This window comes from Centropristis striata, chromosome 14, assembly GCF_030273125.1.
Source record: "Centropristis striata isolate RG_2023a ecotype Rhode Island chromosome 14, C.striata_1.0, whole genome shotgun sequence".
NCBI lineage: Eukaryota > Metazoa > Chordata > Actinopteri > Perciformes > Serranidae > Centropristis > Centropristis striata.
This window is the reverse complement of record NC_081530.1, coordinates 6566352-6590414: the sequence shown is the minus strand read 5'-3', so window position 1 is coordinate 6590414 and position 24063 is coordinate 6566352. Positions and strand designations below refer to the sequence as shown.

The following is a 24063-nucleotide window of genomic DNA, read 5'->3' as shown; positions in this document are numbered from 1 at the left end:
GTGTAACAGCTTCCCATTCACACAGTGATACAACGCCGTACAAAAACCTCCCTCATATAAAGAGGAACTGATCTGACTCTACAGCTGCACATTAACTACAACACTACATGATTGATGAACAGAATATCAGTTTAATCCTGAAAACACTTAATATTTTTTTTCATTTTAGTTGTAGGACGTTTTTTTTTTAGCATGGTTGGTGAATATAAGCTTACTGAAAGTTATAATCACATGTATAATTCCTGCTACTATAATTTAAAAGTGTAATTATCATTATAATATTTAAGTTTCATGTTTAAAATGTCATACATTTTATATATTGCTGATACATTTTGCTGTACTCAACATTTGCAAACAGTTACATATAGTCAAACTTTACATTACAGTACAGTTTAGTAGAGAGTAAGACACTGAGCATGATTTAAAATCATCACCTTAAACTACATGAATCCAAGTGATTTGACCCTAAATTAAACTCAATCAGTTTGTATTAAATGGATCCTGTATATTAATTTATTCCATCGACATATGAGAGTGAATATGATTTTATAATATGTTCGCGCTGAGCTGATTTGATGAAAACGTCTTGTTTCAATAAAATATCCTCTCTTTCATGTCAAGACTGATTCTGTAGCTGTTAGGTGAATTATTATTCATTACCCTGGAAATCTACATATAGAAATGAGATGAATGCATTTAAAATTAAAACTTGTTCTATTTATTTTGGTTAAAATCTTCAATTTGATTCATGTTATATCACTTTATGCAGATGATACGCTGCCTTTTATTCCTAATCCTATGTGCATCCTTACTATTATTCAGATTTTTGAGTTCAAATGCTCAGAATAATTTATAGACAAAATTTAACAACCCAATGAACATTATCTTCAAGGATATGAACAAGAATAATAGGTTAATTAATATGTATAAAAATTAAAACAACAATTCAACAATAAGCTATGAAAACCATTAAAAGTAGAAAAGACTGTTACTGTTGAATTTTACTGTGCATTAATCTGAAGAATGCTCCTAGTATCCTCTATATTTCAAAAAAGGGATTCAAGGATTTTCATGATACACATTATCAAATCTTTATTGCTTTAAAAATTTGAAAGCATTAACACAAGCAAGAACATGTGAGAAAGAGAGAGTTACAGAGTGCAGAGTGAGAGCAGCAGCAGAGTAAAACCAGTGAGTCAGGTCAGGACTGGGGACACTGGTCTCTCCTCAGAGTCTCTGAGAGCGGAGTCTGGGAGCCCTGGGTGGCCTCACAGGTCACAGAGCCCACCTTCCTCCACTGGTCTGCAGAGAGCCTCAGGGTGCTGCTCCAGCTGTAGTGGCCGTCCTTCTCCAGCACCCCGGGGCTGCTGCTCTGCTCCCAGCTGATGCTGCTGCTGCTGCTGCTGCTGCCGTCCAGCTTCCAGGACAGACTCCAGTCTGAGGGGAAGCCCTTGTTGGCCAGGCACATGAGCGTGGCCTCCCCCTGCTGCAGCTGCTCACTGGAGGGGGGCAGCACCGTTAGGGTGGGACGGACATCACCTAGGAGACACCAATCAGATTAGAGGACAGCAGGACCACACAACTGTCAATCAAGCAGCAGACACTAGGACACCTTTCCTGTGTGAGAGTTGATTTTCTCCTTTAAGGAGTTTCTGTCAGATGGTTTTTCTGCTCCACCAGTCACTCACTCACACATTGTTTCACTTCCCTTTAAGAAGCCTCTCATGCACATCAGCACAGAGAGAATCATCGTACACAATGAGCCGAAATATATCAAACTACACTGGAAATAAAAGAAGCAGGCAACTTGTTTAAGCTCTCATCAACAGCATATAAACCTTAACTACACATTATTTAAGTTGTTAAATTTAACATCAATAAATTCAGAAAATAAACTGACAGCATTTAAATGTTCTTCGTGTTGATTTCAGTCATTATTTAATAAACTGTTCAAATAATTAAAAGACTAAAAAACTGCAAAAATAAATGCCACAATATAAAGATTACAAAACAAATGTATCGCCAATCTTTATCTCCACTTTGTTCAATGTTACTTCATGAAGATAATCCACCATAACAACAGTTATTATTATGCTGTGAATTTAAAAATTGTTCTTTGCAATCAGTTTTGCAGTAAGTACTAAAAAAGTAAACAAGAAATAAAGTTTTTATATTGTAACTAAAAGCGGTTAAACTTCAGCATGAAGTAAATGAAGCTAAATTAGTCTCCATGGTGAATGAAGAGCAATAAAAACATTACTGAGAGTTTTATGGATAAATCACACATCAAAAAAGAGATTTTCAATCATTATAGAATATTATGCCAATTATTTGTACATTAACTTTTTTAAATAAACATTTGACTTACTTCCAACATCCAGTCTGGTTCCTCCACCGAACGTGTACCACAGTGATACAAACTCATTGAGCTGCCGTACAAAAACCTCTCACTGTAGAGAGACACAGCTCTCTGATTTTGTCTGACTCAAATAAACCTACAAGCCCTAAAAATTGACACTCAACCATAAAAGTTGGAAATAGTCATTTATCCTGTGGTTCAAAATATTGTCATTATTTGCATTACAGTGAGTTTCTGAAGTTATGTTGCTGAAGTTAACTTTGTCTCTGAGTACAAAAGTCTTTGTCAAAAACATATCAATGAAAATGATAAAGCAACCATCTTTATCCTGGACTGTGCAATATAAAAACTATGAAGAAATATGACTCATTAAATATTAAAAATGTTATATATTTGACTTACTTCCCAATTCCAGTCTGGTTCCTCCACCGAACGTGAACCACAGTGATACAAACTCATTGAGCCGCTGTACAAAAACCTCTCACAGTAGAGAGACACGGCTCTCTGACTTTGACACAAACACAATCACTAAAATTAGTCTGCATTGTTAAAACACCCACTTGCCTCATATTAAAAATGTATCATTTGGTTCATATGTATATATTTTGAGTAATAATTGACATTTTTGTTGCAATATATTAAGTGAAACAAATATCATTCAACAGGTTTTCTCTCAAACTTTGAATTAATGTATTCGAACTGATTTATATTTGTTAAAGTGATTAATATTACTAATAATATATATGGAACATTTTCTTTAATAAATAGTTCAAACTTGTATTAATTTCCCTCTCCAAAAAACTAATTAAAATTAGACTTTTTTTCAAATAGATATGAGACACAGAAAACTCTGCAATGACTCCTGCTAATGTTGGTAATTATCATACACATATATATTTTAGATTATGATCAATACAAAGCATGCATATAAATAACAGTGTCATCAGTAAAGAGGTGTATTTTTGCTTGAATTACTTTACCCAAGTAATTTATTATAGTAGAGAACTAAATAGGTCCCAAAGTGGAACCCTGAGGGACACCTTTAGTTATCTCAAGAAAGTCTGATTTGTGGCCCTCTGCATGAACAGACTGAGTTCAGTGTCCAAAATAATGTCTGAAGCATTTAGCACCCTGAGGACTGAGCCCAGCAATCCTCAGTTTGTTCAGCAGCAGTTCATGGACCACTGAATGAAATACCTTAGATAGATCCACAAATAAGGCAGTGTAGTGTTCTTTTCTGACCAAGGCACCAATAAGAGCACTGTAACATTTCTAATCAATACTCTTATAATGCTGATTATCAATCAGTTTATCAGAGTGATCCAGCTCCCTGTTGGAGTCAGTCAGAGCATTTCCATAGAGGGCCACTTTGCATCAGCAGCACCATGCTCCAGTGCTCTGGGAGAGTTTATAGTCCTGAGAGTTGAACACTGGATGACTGACAGCTGTCCTTCATGACAACAGAAGCCACAGAAATCCTCCTCATCAAAAACATGACTTTGAGCAGTGAGGTCTGCTCCGGGAGGCTCCGTCTCCATCAGCTGTAGGACCAGTCAGGATGTTTATAGTGGGAACCGTTTAGCCTGGTACCAACAGAGAGATGGAGAAACCCCCAAACTGCTCATTTACTATGCTAGCACTCGTCAGTCAGGGATTCCAGGTCGTTTTACAGGCAGTGGATCAAACTCTGACTTCACTCTGACCATCAGTGGAGTTCAGACTGAAGATGCAGCAGTTTACTACTGTCAGAGTCTTCACTATCCCAACAGTCAGCACGTGTTCACACAGTGAGAAAGCGTCGTACAAAAACCTCCCTCAGTCAGACTGAACAGAAACTGAACTGACTGCTGCAGCTGGAAGCTACTGCAGAGACTGACACACTTCACTGGACACACACTGCACACACACACACACACGCTCAGGTTTAATTTATTCTCACAGGCCTGATAACCAATTAAACAGATTCTATTACAAATACTAAATTCATTATAATCAATTCAAATTACTTTTAGAAAAGCTATTTTTCCAGCTGAGGACACTTACAGCTGCTCGTCCCAATAATCATGAACCAGTATATCTGTAGAGAGAAAATTACCTCGTCACTACTTGAAACCTTTCTATTATTGTTCCTGCTGCCTTCAGACTCATCACACATTTGTTGACATTTTGTAAACACAAATACATATGACAATATGTGAGACAATATTAGACCTGCAGCATCAAGGCATGAATAAGATTTCACTATAATAAAACACTGAGAGGAAAGTGGAAAAGACAACCTTTACCTTTGTTGAAAATACAAATTAGGGTTCAACATTTTTTTTCCCATCATGTATTATAAAATACCATGATGTTCGTTCATTATGAATTAAAATCAGTGTCTAAAGACGTATCCTGAATATGACTGTAAATCTTTTACAGCTTTAATCACTAGCCCTTTTCATAGTGCTATTTTATTCCGGGACATCTAGTCCCTGTAATGTCTCGCATGCGCTATAAACACGCCAGAAGCAAGATGACGGGATCAAGTGATGCCGCCAATATTCCTCCTCCAGAGGTAGTCACAGAGGAGGAAAATTGGTGGGACTGTTGGAAGCGGGACCACTATGAACGGGCCATCCCGTCAAGGCAGAATATTTGATGTGCGTGACATCTAACACACACATCCCACTTGGTCCAACAGCCATCCAATCATGTTGAGCAGCACAATAACTGCGGCCACCGTCGCTAACTGTGCACAGCGTCCATCACTTATAGTAAACAAACACGCATGCAAACTGTGCACAGAGTGTCCGGTGCTTGTTTTAAACAAACGGAGGTCGCTAAGTGAACACATGCTGCTGCAGCACATACACACTGCTAAAGAGCTAACTGTTAGCCTATTAGCACTGTGCTACTGTGCAGCACTGCTGCTGCTCTGTCGCACGTCACTATCGTCTCCTCCCACCTCGTTCTGCGACGCTGGACTGCACTATGAATGGTCACGAATATCACGCCTTCACGGGATCACTATTAACGCCCTGAGGCGAAAAGCCTGCACAGATCTTTCCGGCAATATAGCAGAACATTTGAGGGGACGGCAATATGAAAGGGGCTACTGAGACAGTTTCAGAGTAGAAAGTTATAAAAGTTGTAAACCTCATTTACCTGCTTTGAACCAGACTAGGCTGAATTCAGTACAACACTGACTTGTACAAAGTGTCTTGGGGCATTAAGTAATGACAGTAATGACTTTAGAGTTTTAGAATGAGATCATTATCATCTTTTTTTCAAATCTGAGGGACTGTAGTCATAAAAAGGAGTTCAGGTCGACTTTAATATCAACACTCATTTAATTCAGTCTGTATTGTAACACACAGCCTGTTTATAAGTAAACTCACAAAAAGAGTCCCAAAGTGTCCAAAAATCATCATGATGTTTATATATGTTGTTAAATGTGTGGTACAAGACATTGATTTGATTTGTAGACCAACCTTTAATCAGAGATATTAATGCGCAAAAAAAGATGCTGGCAAACAGTCAGAACATTTCCATAGAGAGCCACTTTGCATCAGCAGCACCATGCTCCAGTGCTCTGGGAGAGTTTATAGTCCTGAGAGTTGAACACTGGATGACTGACAGCTGTCCTTCATGACAACAGAAGCCACAGAAATCCTCCTCATCAAAAACATGACTTTGATCTGCGTCCTCATCTGGACTCTCCTCTGCTGCTGTTTCACAGGTAAAGTCCAGAGAATCAAACTCCTCTCCTCTATGAACATTCGTCCCTCTGAAATGAAGCTGACAAAACCATGATGCTGCTTTATGTTTCTGTCTCTGTGTCCTCAGAGTCCAGAGGACAGTACACTCTGACTCAGCCTGGAGCAGTGAGGTCTGCTCCGGGAGGCTCCGTCTCCATCAGCTGTAGGACCAGTCAGGATGTTTATAGTGGGAACCGTTTAGCCTGGTACCAACAGAGAGATGGAGAAACCCCCAAACTGCTCATTTACTATGCTAGCACTCGTCAGTCAGGGATTCCAGGTCGTTTTACAGGCAGTGGATCAAACTCTGACTTCACTCTGACCATCAGTGGAGTTCAGACTGAAGATGCAGCAGTTTACTACTGTCAGAGTGAACACTATCCAAACAGTCAGAATGTGTTCACACAGTGAAAAAGCGTCGTACAAAAACCTCCCTCAGTCAGACTGAACAGAAACTGAACTGACTGCTGCAGCTGGAAGCTACTGCAGAGACTGACACACTTCACTGGACAAACATTGCACACACACACACACACACACACACACACACAGTTAATTGACCCTTAACCTTCTGTCGTTTCTTTGTGTAGAAGAAATTACAGATCATTTAAAAAGCAGTAAGCATTTTCCCTTCCTACTGACATGAAAAACAATATAAAATTTTCTGCTGTCTTTTATAAAGGCTTGTGTGAGTGAAGCACATAGTTATGCAATGGAGCTAGATACTTGTTTGTAGAAACTTTTGGTTTCTATTTGCATCTTGACTACTAATTGTATGTTTGGAACTAAAATAAGGACAGAAAATGCATATGTTTTAGACAATATCAACAATATTCATGTTCCATCGAGGCAAGACAAAACTGATAGAGAATGAGGTTATTAGGCAGGAAAACAAGCTGACAATTTATTGGCTGGAGGGAAAAAAAGACTGTGAGAAGGAAAGGACTAACAAAACTGATTCAGAGCAATTGTGTAAATACGTAAACATAAACTGAATCTCTCACACCAATTATAAATCACCTCATGTCTCATTTTCTGAATTATATGTTCTCATATAAGTTCTCATATCTGAGTATATTGGACAACATATATGCTGACAGCAATAAATATTGTTGTGCATTTCATAGGGCAATGTCAGACTCTAGTGGGAACTATTTAGTAGATAATGAAGCCACAAAAAAGGGAGATCATTATTTAGATTCCCTTAATTTCCTTACAGTTCATAGAGGTCACCTCTTGACTTGCATTAAAGCATCTTTGAGTGCCTAGAAAAGCGCTGTATGAATGTAATGCATTATTATTAATATTATTATTTTTATTATTGTTATTATTATTATTATTATTATTATTATTATTACATTCCTTGTCTTCCTATAAATTTCTGTAAAACAAAGTCTAACAGACACATTTCCAATAAGGTTATGGTAAAAGAGGGTTGTACCCTATAACTTCAAAGTAAATTTTCTATTATGATTCCTTTTTCCATAATGAGCATAATCAGGTGTCCTGACTTGGTTTGGTTGACAGTTCACTGCCTCTGTGTGTTTGCATATGTGTCCTGCCTCTCTGCTCCCAGCTGTTAAGAGGCCAGTGTTGATCAGTGGCTGTCCAGGCCTTTCACACACACTGACACGCCGGCAGCACAATGAAGATATCACTGATTCTACTGCTGCTCACCCTGGGGCTCCTTGTTCAGGGTGAGACTCTCTTCTGAAAACTTTGCTTCAGGATCAAACCAGGTTCACCACAACGATGTTCTGCTGTGATGGAGAAACACTGGAACAAGCAGCATTTACCTTTTTCCATCTCGTCTGCATCTTAGAGAAATGACACTCTTCTGATATTAATCAATCACACTTCTCCTCTTTTTATGTTCTCCAGGTTCATCAGGAGACATCATCCTGACTCAGTCTCCTGGATCTCAGTCTGTTGTTTCAGGAGAGACTGTCTCTATCACATGTAAAGCCAGTTCAACTGCTGGTAATTGTCTTAATTGGTACCTTCAAAAATCTGGACAACCTCCTACACTCTTGATTTATCATTCTACAAGTCGTCAGTCTGGAGTTGCAGGTCGTTTCAGTGGGAGTGGATCTGGAACTGACTTCACTCTGACCATCAGTGGAGTTCAGAGTGAAGATGCAGGAGATTACTATTGTCAGCATTGTAACGGCTACCCGTTCACACAGTGATACAACGCCGTACAAAAACCTCCCTCATATAAAGAGGAACTGATCTGACTCTACAGCTGCACATTAACTACAACACTACATGATTGATGAACAGAATATCAGTTTAACCCTGAAAACATTTAATATTTTTGTTAATTTTAGATTTAGGAGGGATTTTTTGTATGGTTGGTGAATATAAGCTTGCTGAAAATTAGAATCACATGTATAATTCCAGCTACTATAATTTTGAAGACTAATTATCATTATAATATTTATGTTTCATGTTGAAAATGTCAGAAATTTTAAACTCAGACCATAAAACAAAGAATGTTTGCTCTAACAAGACAAAATGTATTCATACTGTAATAATTTTCACAATATTGCTGATAAATTTTATTGTACTCAACATTTGCAACAATTACATGTAGTTAAGTCAAAATGTATATTACAGTACAGTTTAGTAGAGAGTAAGACACTGAGCATGATTTAAAATCGTCACCTTAAATTACATAAATACAAGTGATTTGACCCTAAATGAAACTCAATCAGTTTGTATTAAATGGATCCTGTATTTAAATTTATTCCATCAACATATGAGAGTGAATATGATTTTATAATATGTTCGGGCTGAGCTGATTTGATGAAAAGGTCTTGTTTCAATAAAATATCCTCTCTTTCATGTCATGACTGATTCTGCAGCTGATAGGTGAATTATTATTCATTACCCTGGAAATCTATATATAAAAATAAGATGAATGCATTTAAAATGAAAACTTGTTCCTTTTATTTTGGTTAAAATCTTCAATTTGATTCATTTTATATCACTTTATGCAGATGATACGCTGCCTTTTATTCCTTAATCTGTGTGCATCCGTGCTATTATTCAGATTTTTCAGTTTAAATGTTCAGAATAATTCATGGACAATATTTAACAACCCAATGAACATTATCTTCAAGGATATGAACAAGAATAATAGGTTAATTAATGTGTATAAAAATGGAACAACAATTCAACAATAAGCTATGAAAACCATTAAAAGTAGAAAAGACTGTTACTGTTGAATTTTATTGTGCATTAATCTCAAGAATGCTCCTAATATCTTCTAGCTTTCAAAAAAGGGAGTCAAGGATTTTCATGATACACATAATCAAATCTTTATTGCTTTAAAAATGTGAAAGCATCAACACAAGCAAGAACATGAGAGAAAGAGAGAGTTACAGAGTGCAGAGTGAGAGCAGCAGCAGAGTAAAACCAGTGAGTCAGGTCAGGACTGGGGACACTGGTCTCTCCTCAGAGTCTCTGAGAGCGGAGTCTGGGAGCCCTGGGTGGCCTCACAGGTCACAGAGCCCACCTTCCTCCACTGGTCTGCAGAGAGCCTCAGGGTGCTGCTCCAGCTGTAGTGGCCGTCCTTCTCCAGCACCCCGGGGCTGCTGCTCTGCTCCCAGCTGATGCTGCTGCTGCTGCTGCTGCTGCCGTCCACCTTCCAGGACAGACTCCAGTCTGAGGGGAAGCCCTTGTTGGCCAGGCACATGAGCGTGGCCTCCCCCTGCTGCAGCTGCTCACTGGAGGGGGGCAGCACCGTCAGGGTGGGACGGGCATCACCCATATAAACCTTAATTACACACTGTTTAAGTTGTAAAAGTTAACATCAATACATACAGAAAATAAACTGACAGCAATTAAATATTCTTTGTGTTGATTTCAGTCATTATTTAGTAAACTGTTGAAACGATTTAAAGACTAAAAAAACTGCAACAATAAATGACACAATATAAAGATTACAAAACAAATCTATCTCCAATCTTTATCTCCACTTTGTTCAATGTTACTTCATGAAGATAATCCACCATAACAACAGTTATTATTATGCTGTGAATTTAAAAATTGTTCTTTGCAATCAGTTTTGCAGTAAGTACTAAAAAAGTAAACAAGAAATAAAGTTTTTATATTTTAACTTAAAGCGGTTAAACTTCAGCATGAAGTAAATGAAGCTTAATTAGTCTCCATGGTGAATGAAGAGCAATAAAAACATTACTGAGAGTTTTATGGATAAATCACACATCGAAAAACAGATTTTCAATTCTTATGAAATATTATGCCAATTATTTGTACATTAACTTTTTTGAATAAACATTTGACTTACTTCCAACATCCAGTCTGGTTCCTCCACCGAACGTGTACCACAGTGATACAAACTCATTGAGCCACCGTACAAAAACCTCTCACTGTAGAGAGACACGGCTCTCTGACTTTGTCTGACTCAACTAAACCTACAAACCCTAAAAATTGATACTCAACCATAAAAGTTGGAAATAGTCATTTATCCTGTGGTTCAAAATATTATCATTATTTGCATTACAGTGAGTTTTTGAAGTTATGTTGCTGAAGTTAACTTTCTCTCTGAGTACAAAAATCTTTGTTCAAAAACATATAAATGAAAATGATAAAGCAACTATCTTTATCCTGGACTGTGTTATATAAAAAATATAAAGAAATATGACTCATTAAATATTAAAAATGTTATATATTTGACTTACTTCCCAATTCCAGTCTGGTTCCTCCACCGAACGTGTACCACAGTGATACAAACTCATTGAGCCGCCGTACAAAAACCTCTCACTGTAGAGAGACACGGCTCTCTGACTTTGACACAAACACAATCACTAAAATTAGCCTGCATTGTTAAAACACCCACTTGCCTCATATTAAAAATGTATCATTTGGTTCATATGTATATATTTTGAGTAATAATTGACAATTTTGTTGTTATATATTAAAATATAACAAATATCATTCAACATGTTTTCTCTCAGACTTTGAATTAATGTACTGATTAAAATTTGTTTGAGTGTTAAAGTCTCCAATGACTCATGCTAATGTTAGTAATTATCAGACACATATAAAAAAGCATACATATAAATAACAGTGTCATCAGTAAAGATTTGTATTTTTGCTTGGATGTGTTTACCCAAGTCATTTTTTAAGTAGAGAACTAAATGGGTCACAAAATGGAACCCTGGAGGACACCTTTAGTTATCTCAAGAAACCAAATAATGTCTGAAGCATTTAGCAGCCTTAGCACTGAGCCAAGCATTCCTAAGTTTGTTCAGCAGCAGATCATGGTCCACTGAATCAAATGCCTTAGATCAGGGGCAACTGGAGGCCTCGGGGCCGCATACGGCCCGAGCCCTTACTTGAAGTGGCCCTCAGTACAACTACATGCATTTGAGCATGAAATTTTAAAAGTGCAGTGTAAAAATGCACAGAATTACTTTTTGCAATTCATGTTGATCTGCTGTTATTGCACTGATAAAAAAAAAAAAAGAAATCACAGAAAGTGGTTGTTTTTTGTTTGCTTCAAACCTTTTGTATAGCTATTTATACTAGTATACATGCATTAGAGCATGAAATAAGTTAAGTTGCTGCACTGTTAACATATTGAAAATTGCAGTTTCATCATATCTGGTGAATTGCACGGTTCTACATGTGGCCCTGTGGTAGTGTCCATGAAAAATTGTGGCCCCCTCCAGCAATTAAGTTGCCCATCCCTGCCTTAGATAGATCCCCAAATAAGGCAGGGGGATGCTGATTTCTGACCAAGGCACCAATGAGAGCACTGAAACATTTCTAATCAATACTATGATGATGCTGATTATCAATCAGTTCATCAGAGTGATCCAGGTCCCTGTTGGAGTCAGTCAGAGCATTTCCATAGAGAGCCACTTTGCATCAGCAGCACCATGCTCCAGTGCTCTGGGAGAGTTTATAGTCCTGAGAGTTGAACACTGGATGACTGACAGCTGTCCTTCATGACAACAGAAGCCACAGAAATCCTCCTCATCAAAAACATGACTTTGATCTGCGTCCTCATCTGGACTCTCCTCTGCTGCTGTTTCACAGGTAAAGTCCAGAGAATCAAATTCCTCTCCTCTATGAACATCCGTCCCTCTGAAATGAAGCTGACAAAACCATGATGCTGCTTTATGTTTCTGTCTCTGTGTCCTCAGAGTCCAGAGGACAGTACACTCTGACTCAGCCTGGAGCAGTGAGGTCTGCTCCGGGAGGCTCCGTCTCCATCAGCTGTTCGACCAGTCAGGATGTTTATAATGGGAACTTTTTACACTGGTACCAACAGAGAGATGGAGAAACTCCTAAACTGCTCATTTACCTTGCTAGCACTCGTCAGTCAGGGATTCCAGGTCGTTTTACTGGCAGTGGATCAAACTCTGACTTCACTCTGACCATCAGTGGAGTTCAGACTGAAGATGCAGCAGTTTACTACTGTGAGAGCCTTCACATCCCCAACAGTCAGTGGGTGGGCACACAGTGAAAAAGCGTCGTACAAAAACCTCCCTCAGTCAGACTGAACAGAAACTGAACTGACTGCTGCAGCTGGAAGCTACTGCAGAGACTGACACACTTCACTGGACACACACTGTACACCCCCCCACCCACCCCACACACACACTGCACACACACGCTCACGTTTAATTTATTCTCACAGGCCTGATGACCAATTAAACAGATTCTATTACAAAGACTAAATTCATTATAATCAATTCAAATGATTTTTAGAAAAGCTATTTTTCCAGCTGAGGACACTTACAGCTGCTCGTCCCAATAATCATGAACCAGCTTATCTGTAGACAGAAAATTTCCTTGTCAATACTTGAAACCTTTCTATTATTGTTCCTGCTGCCTTCAGACTCATCACACATTTGTTGACCTTTTGCAAACACAAATACATGTGACAATATGTAAGACAATATTAGACCTGTAGCAGCTGAGGCATGAATAAGATTTCACTATAATAAATCACTGAGAGGAAAGTAGAAAAGACAACCTTTATCTTTGTTGAAAATAAAAATGAGGGTTCAACAATTTTTTCCCCGTCATGTATTATAAAATACCATGATGTTAGTTCATTATGAATTAAAATCAGTGTCTAAAGACGTATCCTGAATATGATTGTAAATCTTTTACAGCTTTAATCACTAGCCCTTTTCATAGGGCTGTTTTATTCCAGGACATTTACGTCCCTGTAATGTCTCGCATGCGTTATAAACACGCCAGAAGCAAGATGACGGGATCAAGTGATGCCGCCAATATTCCTCCTCCAGAGGTAGTCACAGAGGAGGAAAATTGGTGGGACTGTTGGAAGCGGGACCACTATGAACGGGCCATCCCGTCAAGGCAGAATATTTGATGCGCGTGACATCTAACACACACATCCCACTTGGTCCAACAGCCATCCAATCATGTTCAGCAGCACAATAACTGCGGCCACCGTCGCTAACTGTGCACAGAGTCCATCACTTATTGTAAACAAACTCGCATGCTAATTGTGCACAGAGTGTCCGGTGCTTGTTTTAAATAAACGGAGGTCGCTAAGTGAACACATGCTGCTGCAGCACATACACACTGCTAAAGAGCTAACTGTTAGCCTATTAGCACTGTGCTACTGTGCAGCAGTGCTGCTGCTCTGTCGCACGTCACTATCGTCTCCTCCCACCTCGTTCTGCGACGCTGGACTACACTATGAATGGTCACGAATATCACGTCTTCACGGGATCACTATTAACACCCTGAGGCGAAAAGCCTGCACAGATCTTTCCGGCAATATAGGGGGACATTTGAGGGGACGGCAATATGAAAGTAGCTACTGAGACAGTTTCAGATTAGAAAGTTGTAAAAGTTGTAAACATCATTTACCTGCTTTGAACCAGACTAGGCTGAGTTCAGTACAACACTGATTTGTACAAAGTGTCTTGGGGCATTAACCAGTAATGACTTTAGAGTTTTAGAATGAGATCATTATCACGTTTTTTTTCAAATCTGAGGGACTGTAGTCAAAAAAAGGAGTACAGGTCGACTTTAACATCAACACTCATTTAATTCAGTCTGTACTGTAACACACAGCTGGTTCATAAGTAAACTAACAAAAAGAGTCCCAAAATGTCCAAAAATCATCATGATGTTTTTATATGTTGTTAAATGTGTGGTACAAGACATTGATTTGATTTTTAGACCAACCTTTAATCAAAGATATTAATGCGCCAAAAAAGATGCTGGCAAACAGTCAGAACATTTCCATAGAGAGCCACTTTGCATCAGCAGCACCATGCTCCAGTGCTCTGGGAGAGTTTATAGTCCTGAGAGTTGAACACTGGATGACTGACAGCTGTCCTTCATGACAACAGAAGCCACAGAAATCCTCCTCATCAAAAACATGACTTTGATCTGCGTCCTCATCTTGACTCTCCTCTGCTGCTGTTTCACAGGTAAAGTCCAGAGAATCAAACTCCTCTCCTCTATGAACATCCGTCACTCTGAAATGAAGCTGACAAAACCATGACGCTGCTTTATGTTTCTGTCTCTGTGTCCTCAGAGTCCAGAGGACAGTACACTCTGACTCAGCCTGGAGCAGTGAGGTCTGCTCCGGGAGGCTCCGTCTCCATCAACTGTAGGACCAGTCAGGATGTTTATGCTGGGAACTATTTACACTGGTACCAACAGAGAGATGGAGGAACTCCTAAACTGCTCATTTACCTTGCTAGCAGTCGTCACTCAGGGACTCCAGGTCGTTTTACAGGCAGTGGATCAAACTCTGACTTCACTCTGACCATCAGTGGAGTTCAGACCGAAGATGCAGCAGTTTACTACTGTCAGAGTGAACACTATCCAAACAGTCAGTGGGTGTTCACACAGTGAAAAAGCATCGTACAAAAACCTCCCTCAGTCAGACTGAACAGAAACTGAACTGACTGCTGCAGCTGGAAGCTACTGCAGAGACTGACACACTTCACTGGACACACACTGTACACACTGCACACACACACACAGACACACACACGCACGCTCACGTTTAATTTATTCTCACAGGCCTGATGACCAATTAAACAGACTCTATTACAAAGACTAAATTCATGATAATCACTTCAAATGATTTTTAGAAAAGCTATTTTTCCAGCTGAAGACACTTACAGCTGCTCGTCCCAATAATCATCAACCAGCTTATCTGTAGACAGAAAATTACCTTGTCACTACTTGAAACCTTTCTATTATTGTTCCTGCTGCCTTCAGACTCATCACACATTTGTTGACATTATGTGAACACAAATACATTTGACAATATGTGAGACAATATTAGACCTGCAGCAGCTGAAGCATGAATAAGATTTATACTATAATAAATCACTGAGAGGAAAGTGGAAAAGACAACATTTATCTTTGTTGAAAATAAAAAATTGGGTTAAACAATTTTTTCCCTTCATGTATTAAAAATACCATGATTTTAGTTCATTACGAATTAAAATCAGTGTCTAAAGACGTATCCTGAATATGAATGTAAATCTTTTACAGCTTTAATCACTGGCCCTTTTCATAGTGCTGTTTTATTCCGGGACATATACGGCCCTGTAATGTCTCACATGCGCTATAAACACGCCGGAAGCAGGATGCCGGGATCAAGTGATGCCGCCAATATTCCTCCTCCAGAGGTAGTCACAGAGGAGGAAAATTGGTGGGACTGTTGGAAGCGGGACCACTGTGAACGGGCCATCCCGTCAAGGCAGAATATTTGATGCGCGTGACGTCTAACACACACATCCCACTTGGTCCAACAGCCATCCAATCATGTTCAACAGCACAATAACTGTGGCCGCTGTCGCTAACTGTGCACAGCGTCCATCACTTATAGTAAACAAACTCGCATGCTAACTGTACACAGAGTGTCCGGTGCTTGTTTTAAACAAACGGAGGTCGCTAAGTGAACACATACTGCTGCAGCACATACACACTGCTACAGAGCAAACTGTTAGCCTATTAGCACTGTGCTACTGTGCAGCACTGCTGCTGCTCTGTCGCACGTCACTATCGTCTCCTCCCACCTCGTTCTGCGACGCTGGACTGCACTATGAATGGTCACGAATATCACGTCTTCACGGGATCACTATTAACGCCCTGAGGGGAAAAGCTGGCACAGATCCTTCCGGCAATATAGCAGAACATTTGAGAGGACGGCAATATGAAAGTGGCTACTGAGACAGTTTCAGAGTAGAAAGTTGTAAAAGTTGTAAACCTCATTTACCTGCTTTGAACCAGACTAGGCTGAGTTCAGTACAACACTGACTTGTACAAAGTGTCTTGGGGCATTAACCAGTAATGACATAATGACTTTAGAGTTTTAGAATGAGATCATTATCACGTTTTTTTTTTTCAAATCTGAGGGACTGTAGTCATAAAAAGGAGTACAGGTCGACTTTAATATCAACACTAATTTAATTCAGTCTGTATTGTAACACACAGCTGGTTCATAAGTAAACTAACAAAAAGAGTCCCAAAATGTCCAAAAATAATCATGATGTTTATATATGTTGTTAAATGTGTGGTACAAGACATTGATTTGATTTGTAGACCAACCTTTAATCAAAAATATTAATGCAAAAAAAAGATGCTGGCAAACAGTCAGAACATTTCCATAGAGAGCCACTTTGCATCAGCAGCACCATGCTCCAGTGCTCTGGGAGAGTTTATAGTCCTGAGAGTTGAACACTGGATGACTGACAGCTGTCCTTCATGACAACAGAAGCCACAGAAATCCTCCTCATCAAAAACATGACTTTGATCTGCGTCCTCATCTGGACTCTCCTCTGCTGCTGTTTCACAGGTAAAGTCCAGAGAATCAAACTCCTCTCCTCTATGAACATCCGTCACTCTGAAATTAAGCTGACAAAACCATGATGCTGCTTTATGTTTCTGTCTCTGTGTCCTCAGAGTCCAGAGGACAGTACACTCTGACTCAGCCTGGAGCAGTGAGGTCTGCTCCGGGAGGCTCCGTCTCCATCAACTGTAGGACCAGTCAGGATGTTCATGATGGGAACCATTTAGCCTGGTACCAACAGAGAGATGGAGAAACTCCTAAACAGCTCATTTACTATGCTAGCACTCGTCAGTCAGGGATTCCAGGTCGTTTTACAGGCAGTGGATCAAACTCTGACTTCACTCTGACCATCAGTGGAGTTCAGACTGAAGATGCAGCAGTTTACTACTGTCAGAGTTTTCACTATCCCAACAGTCAGTGGGTGTTCACACAGTGAAAAAGCGTCGTACAAAAACCTCCCTCAGTCAGACTGAACAGAAACTGAACTGACTGCTGCAGCTGGAAGCTACTACAGAGACTGACACACTTCACTGACTGACACACACTTCACTGACTGACACACACACACACACACAGTACACACACACACACACACAGTTAATTGACCTTTAACCTTCTGTCGTTTATTTGTGTAAAATAAATTACGATCATTTAAAAAGCAGGAAGTATTTTCTCTTCCTTCTGACATGAAAAACAATATAAAAAATTCTGCTGTCTTTTATAAAGGCTTGCGTGAGTGAAGCACATATGTTATGCAATGGAGCTAGATACTTGTTTGCAAAATCTTTTGGTTTGTTTTTGCATTTTTTATCTTCACTACTAATTGTATGTTCGGAACTAAAATAAGGATAGAAAATACATATGTGTTAGACAATATAGACAATATTCATGTTCCATCGAGGCAAGACAAACTAAGTCAACTGAAAATCAGGACTGAAATACAAACTCATGTGATGAGGGGATGACCTGCAGGTGGAGAGACTGGCAGATAATCTCAGGTGAGGAGAATGAGGTGATTAGACAGGAAAACAAGCTGACAACTGATTGGCTGGAGAGAAAAAAAGACTGTGAGAAGGGAAGGACTAACAAAACTGATTCAGAGCAGCTGTGTAGATACATAAACGTATATACAATGTACTTATATGCAAACATAAATTAATCTGTCACATCAATTATAAATCACCTCAAGTCTCATTTTCTGAATTATATGTTCTGATATAAGTTCTCATATCTGTGTATATTGGACAACATATATGCTGACAGCAATAAATATTGCTGTGCATTTCATAGGGCAATGTCAGACTCTAGTGGGAACTATTTAGTAGATAATGAAGCCACAAAAAAAGGGAAATCATTATTTAGATTCCCTTAATTTCCTTACAGTTCATAGAGGTCACCTCTTGGCTTGCATTTAAGCGTCTTTGAGTGCCTAGAAAAGTGCTGTATGAATGGAATGCATTATTATTATTATTATTATTTTTATTATTGTTATTATTATTATTATTATTATTATTATTATTATTATTATTATTACATTCCTTGTCTTCCTATAAATTTCTGTAAAACAAAGTCTAACAGACACATTTCCAATAAGGTTATGGTAAAAGAGGGTTGTACCCTATAACTTCAAAGTAAATTTTCTATTATGCTTCCTTTTTGCATAATGAGCAGAATCAGGTGTCCTGACTTGGTTTGGTTGACAGTTCACTGCCTCTGTGTGTTTGCATATGTGTCCTGCCTCTCTGCTCCCAGCTGTTAAGAGGCCAGTGTTGATCAGTGGCTGTCCAGGCCTTTCACACACACTGACACGCCGGCAGCACAATGAAGATATCACTGATTCTACTGCTGCTCACCCTGGGGCTCCTTGTTCAGGGTGAGACTCTCTTCTGAAAACTTTGCTTCAGGATCAAACCAGGTTCACCACAACGATGTTCTGCTGTGATGGAGAAACACTGGAACAAGCAGCATTTACCTTTTTCCATCTCGTCTGCATCTTAGAGAAATGACACTCTTCTGATATTAATCAATCACACTTCTCCTCTTTTCATGTTCTCCAGGTTCATCAGGAGACATCATCCTGACTCAGTCTCCTGGATCTCAGTCTGTTGTTTCAGGAGAGACTGTCTCTATCACATGTAAAGCCAGTTCAACTGCTGGTAATTGTCTTAATTGGTACCTTCAAAAATCTGGACAACCTCCTACACTCTTGATTTATCATTCTACAAGTCGTCAGTCTGGAGTTGCAGGTCGTTTCAGTGGGAGTGGATCTGGAACTGACTTCACTCTGACCATCAGTGGAGTTCAGAGTGAAGATGCAGGAGATTACTATTGTCAGCATTGTAACGGCTACCCGTTCACACAGTGATACAACGCCGTACAAAAACCTCCCTCATATAAAGAGGAACTGATCTGACTCTACAGCTGCACATTAACTACAACACTACATGATTGATGAACAGAATATCAGTTTAACCCTGAAAACATTTAATATTTTTGTTAATTTTAGATTTAGGAGGGATTTTTAGTATGGTTGGTGAATATAAGCTTGCTGAAAATTAGAATCACATATGTATAATTCCAGCTACTATAATTTTGAAGACTAATTATCATTATAATATTTATGTTTCATGTTGAAAATGTCAGAAATTTTAAACTCAGACCATAAAACAAAGAATGTTTGCTCTAACAAGACAAAATGTATTCATACTGTAATAATTTTCACAATATTGCTGATAAATTTTATTGTACTCAACATTTGCAACAATTACATGTAGTTAAGTCAAAATGTATATTATAGTACAGTTTAGTAGAGAGTAAGACACTGAGCATGATTTAAAATCGTCACCTTAAATTACATAAATACAAGTGATTTGACCCTAAATGAAACTCAATGAGTTTGTATTAAATGGATCCTGTATTTTAATTTATTCCATCGACATATGAGAGTGAATATGATTTTATAATATGTTCGGGCTGAGCTGATTTGATGAAAAGGTCTTGTTTCAATAAAATATCCTCTCTTTCATGTCATGACTGATTCTGCAGCTGATAGGTGAATTATTATTCATTACCCTGGAAATCTATATATAAAAATAAGATGAATGCATTTAAAATGAAAACTTGTTCTTTTTATTTTGGTTAAAATCTTCAATTTGATTCATTTTATATCACTTTATGCAGATGATACGCTGCCTTTTATTCCTTAATCTGTGTGCATCCGTGCTATTATTCAGATTTTTCAGTTTAAATGTTCAGAATAATTCATGGACAATATTTAACAACCCAATGAACATTATCTTCAAGGATATGAACAAGAATAATAGGTTATTTAATGTGTATAAAAATGGAACAACAATTCAACAATAAGCTATGAAAACCATTAAAAGTAGAAAAGACTGTTACTGTTGAATTTTATTGTGCATTAATCTCAAGAATGCTCCTAATATCTTCTAGCTTTCAAAAAAGGGAGTCAAGGATTTTCATGATACACATAATCAAATCTTTATTGCTTTAAAAATGTGAAAGCATCAACACAAGCAAGAACATGAGAGAAAGAGAGAGTTACAGAGTGCAGAGTGAGAGCAGCAGCAGAGTAAAACCAGTGAGTCAGGTCAGGACTGGGGACACTGGTCTCTCCTCAGAGTCTCTGCGAGCGGAGTCTGGGAGCCCTGGGTGGCCTCACAGGTCACAGAGCCCACCTTCCTCCACTGGTCTGCAGAGAGCCTCAGGGTGCTGCTCCAGCTGTAGTGGCCGTCCTTCTCCAGCACCCCGGGGCTGCTGCTCAGCTCCCAGCTGATGCTGCTGATGCTGCTGCTGCTGCTGCTGCTGCTGCTGCCGTCCACCTTCCAGGACAGACTCCAGTCTGAGGGGAAGCCCTTGTTGGCCAGGCACATGAGCGTGGCCTCCCCCTGCTGCAGCTGCTCACTGGAGGGGGGCAGCACCGTCAGGGTGGGACGGGCATCACCCATATAAACCTTAACTACACACTGTTTAAGTTGTAAAAGTTAACATCAATACATACAGAAAATAAACTGACAGCAATTAAATATTCTTTGTGTTGATTTCAGTCATTATTTAGTAAACTGTTGAAACGATTTAAAGACTAAAAACAACTGCAACAATAAATTACACAATATAAAAATTACAAAACAAATGTATCTCCAATCTTTATCTCCACTTTGTTCAATGTTACTTCATGAAGATAATCCACCATAACAACAGTTATTATTATGCTGTGAATTTAAAAATTGTTCTTTGCAATCAGTTTCGCAGTAAGTACTAAAAAAGGTAAACAAGAAGTAAAGATTTTAAATTTTTACTAAAAGCGGTTAAACTTCAGCATGAAGTAAATGAAGCTAAATTAGTCTCCATGGTGAATGAAGAGCAATAAAAACATTACTGAAAGTTTTATGGATAAATCACACATCAAAAAACAGATTTTCAATCATTATAGAATATTATGCCAATTATTTGTACATTAACTTTTTTAAATAAACATTTGACTTACTTCCAACATCCAGTCTGGTTCCTCCACTGAACGTGAACCTCAGTGATACAAACTCATTGAGCCGCCGTACAAAAACCTCTCACTGTAGAGAGACACGGCTCTCTGACTTTGACACAAACACAATCACTAAAATTAGCCTGCATTGTTAAAACACCCACTTGCCTCATATTAAAAATATATCATTTGGTTCATATGTATATATTTTGAGTAATAATTGACATTTTTGTTGCAATATATTAAGTGAAACAAATATCATTCAACAGGTTATCTCTCAGACTTTGAATTAATGTATTCAAACTGATTTATATTTGTAAAAGTGATTAATATTACTAATAATATATATGGAACATTTTCTTTAATAAATAGTTACAACTAGTATTCATTTCCCTCTCCAAAAAACTAATTAAAATTAGACTTTTTTTCAAATGGATATGAGACAGAGAAAACTCTGCAATGACTTCTGCTAATGTTGGTAATTATCAGACACATATATATTGTAGACTATGATCAATAAAAAGCATGCATATAAATAACAGTGTCATCAGTAAAGAGGTGTATTTTTGCTTGAGTGTCTTTACCCAAGTAATTTATAATAGTAGAGAACCAAATAGGTCCCAAAGTGGAACCCTGAGGGACACCTTTAGTTATCTCAAGAAAGTCTGATGTGTGGCCCTCTGCATGAACAGACTGAGTTCAGTGTACAAAATAATGTCTGAAGCATTTAGCACCCTGAGGACTGAGCCCAGCAATCCTCAGTTTGTTCAGCAGCAGTTCATGGACCACTGAATCAAATACCTTAGATAGATCCACAAATAAGGCAATGTAATGCTGTTTTCTGTCCAAGGCACCAATGAGAGCACTGAAACATTTCTAATCAATACTGTGATGATGCTGATTATCAATCAGTTTATCAGAGTGATCCAGCTCCCTGTTGGAGTCAGTCAGAGCATTTCCATAGAGAGCCACTTTGCATCAGCAGCACCATGCTCCAGTGCTCTGGGAGAGTTTATAGTCCTGAGAGTTGAACACTGGATGACTGACAGCTGTCCTTCATGACAACAGAAGCCACAGAAATCCTCCTCATCAAAAACATGACTTTGATCTGCGTCCTCATCTGGACTCTCCTCTGCTGCTTTTTCACAGGTAAAGTCCAGAGAATCAAACTCCTCTCCTCTATGAACATCTGTCCATCTGAAATGAAGCTGACAAAACCATGACGCTGCTTTATGTTTCTGTCTCTGTGTCCTCAGAGTCCAGAGGACAGTACACTCTGACTCAGCCTGGAGCAGTGAGCTCTGCTCCGGGAGGCTCCGTCTCCATCAGCTGTAGGACCAGTCAGGATGTTCATGGGAGCTGTTTAACCTGGTACCAACAGAGAGATGGAGAAACTCCTAAACTGCTCATTTACTCTGCTAGCACTCGTCAGTCAGGGATTCCAGGTCGTTTTACAGGCAGTGGATCAAACTCTGACTTCACTCTGACCATCAGTGGAGTTCAGACTGAAGATGCAGCAGTTTACTACTGTCAGAGTTTTCACTATCCCAACAGTCAGTGGGTGGGCACACAGTGAAAAAGCGTCGTACAAAAACCTCCCTCAGTCAGACTGAACAGAAACTGAACTGACTGCTGCAGCTGGAAGCTACTGCAGAGACTGACACACTTCACTAGACAAACACTGTACACACTGCACACACACACACACACACACACACACACACACACACACACACACAGTTAATTGACCCTTAACCTTCTGTTGTTTCTTTGTGTAGAAGAAATTTCAGATTATTTGAAAAGCAGGAAGCATTTTCTCTTCCTTCTGACATGAAAAACAATATAACAACTTCTGCTGTCTTTTATAAAGGCTTGTGTGAGTGAAGAACATATGTTGTGCAATGGGGCTAGATACTTGTTTGTAGAATCTTTTGGTTTGTTTTTGCATTTTTTATCTTCACTACTAATTGTATGTTCTGAACTACAATAAGGACAGAAAATGCATATGTGTTAGACAATATAGACAATATTCATGTTCCATTGAGGCAAGACAAACTGAGTCAACTGAAAATCAGGACTGAAATACAAACTCATGTAATGAGGGGATGACCTGCAGGTGGAGAGACTGGCAGATAATCTCAGGTGAGGAGAATGAGGTGATTAGACAGGAAAACAAGCTGACAACTGATTGGCTGGAGAGAAAAAACAACTCTGTTAGAAGGGAAGGACTAACAAAACTGATTCAGAGCAGCTGTGTTGATACATAAACGTATATACAATGTACTATGCAAACATAAATTAATCTGTCACACCAATTATAAATCGCCTCAAGTTTCATTCTCTGAATTATATGTTCTGATATAAGTAGTCATATCTGTGTATATTGGACAACATATATGCTGACAGCAATAAATATTGCTGTGCATTTCATAGGGCAATGTCAGACTCTAGTGGGAACTATTTAGTAGATAATGAAGCCACAAAAAAGGGAAATCATTATTTAGATTCCCTTAATTTCCTTGCAGTTCATAGAGGTCACCTCTTGACTTGCATTAAAGCGTCTTTGAGTGCCTAGAAAAGCAATGTATGAATGGAATGTATTCTTATGAATATTGTTATTATTATCATTATT

General features: G+C 38.7%; 9 gene segments (V, D, J or C); 6 read left to right on the top strand and 3 right to left on the bottom strand.

Annotated features, from left to right (window-relative positions):
* Window positions 1-1095: 1095 nt before the first annotated feature.
* Window positions 1096-5054, bottom strand: LOC131985224 (Ig kappa-b4 chain C region-like). The segment is given in 3 exon segments: window positions 1096-1539; window positions 2369-2420; window positions 5031-5054. Coding segments are annotated over 3 exon segments (414 nt in total).
* A 974-nt stretch (window positions 5055-6028) lies between these two features.
* LOC131985223 (Ig kappa chain V region 3547-like) lies at window positions 6029-6510 on the top strand. The segment is given in 2 exon segments: window positions 6029-6080; window positions 6188-6510. Coding segments are annotated over 2 exon segments (375 nt in total).
* A 1234-nt stretch (window positions 6511-7744) lies between these two features.
* LOC131985628 (Ig kappa chain V region 3368-like) lies at window positions 7745-8288 on the top strand. The segment is given in 2 exon segments: window positions 7745-7796; window positions 7981-8288. Coding segments are annotated over 2 exon segments (360 nt in total).
* Window positions 8289-9431: 1143 nt separating this feature from the next.
* On the bottom strand, window positions 9432-9864 carry LOC131985646 (Ig kappa-b4 chain C region-like). The segment is given in 1 exon segment: window positions 9432-9864. A coding segment is annotated over 1 exon segment (267 nt).
* A 2252-nt stretch (window positions 9865-12116) lies between these two features.
* Window positions 12117-12598, top strand: LOC131985222 (Ig kappa chain V region K16-167-like). The segment is given in 2 exon segments: window positions 12117-12168; window positions 12276-12598. Coding segments are annotated over 2 exon segments (375 nt in total).
* A 4286-nt stretch (window positions 12599-16884) lies between these two features.
* Window positions 16885-17366, top strand: LOC131985221 (Ig kappa chain V region 3547-like). The segment is given in 2 exon segments: window positions 16885-16936; window positions 17044-17366. Coding segments are annotated over 2 exon segments (375 nt in total).
* A 1385-nt stretch (window positions 17367-18751) lies between these two features.
* On the top strand, window positions 18752-19295 carry LOC131985627 (Ig kappa chain V region 3368-like). The segment is given in 2 exon segments: window positions 18752-18803; window positions 18988-19295. Coding segments are annotated over 2 exon segments (360 nt in total).
* Window positions 19296-20541: 1246 nt separating this feature from the next.
* On the bottom strand, window positions 20542-21349 carry LOC131985220 (immunoglobulin kappa constant-like). The segment is given in 1 exon segment: window positions 20542-21349. A coding segment is annotated over 1 exon segment (357 nt).
* Window positions 21350-22528: 1179 nt separating this feature from the next.
* On the top strand, window positions 22529-23102 carry LOC131985619 (Ig kappa chain V region 3547-like). The segment is given in 2 exon segments: window positions 22529-22580; window positions 22688-23102. Coding segments are annotated over 2 exon segments (372 nt in total).
* Window positions 23103-24063: the final 961 nt, after the last annotated feature.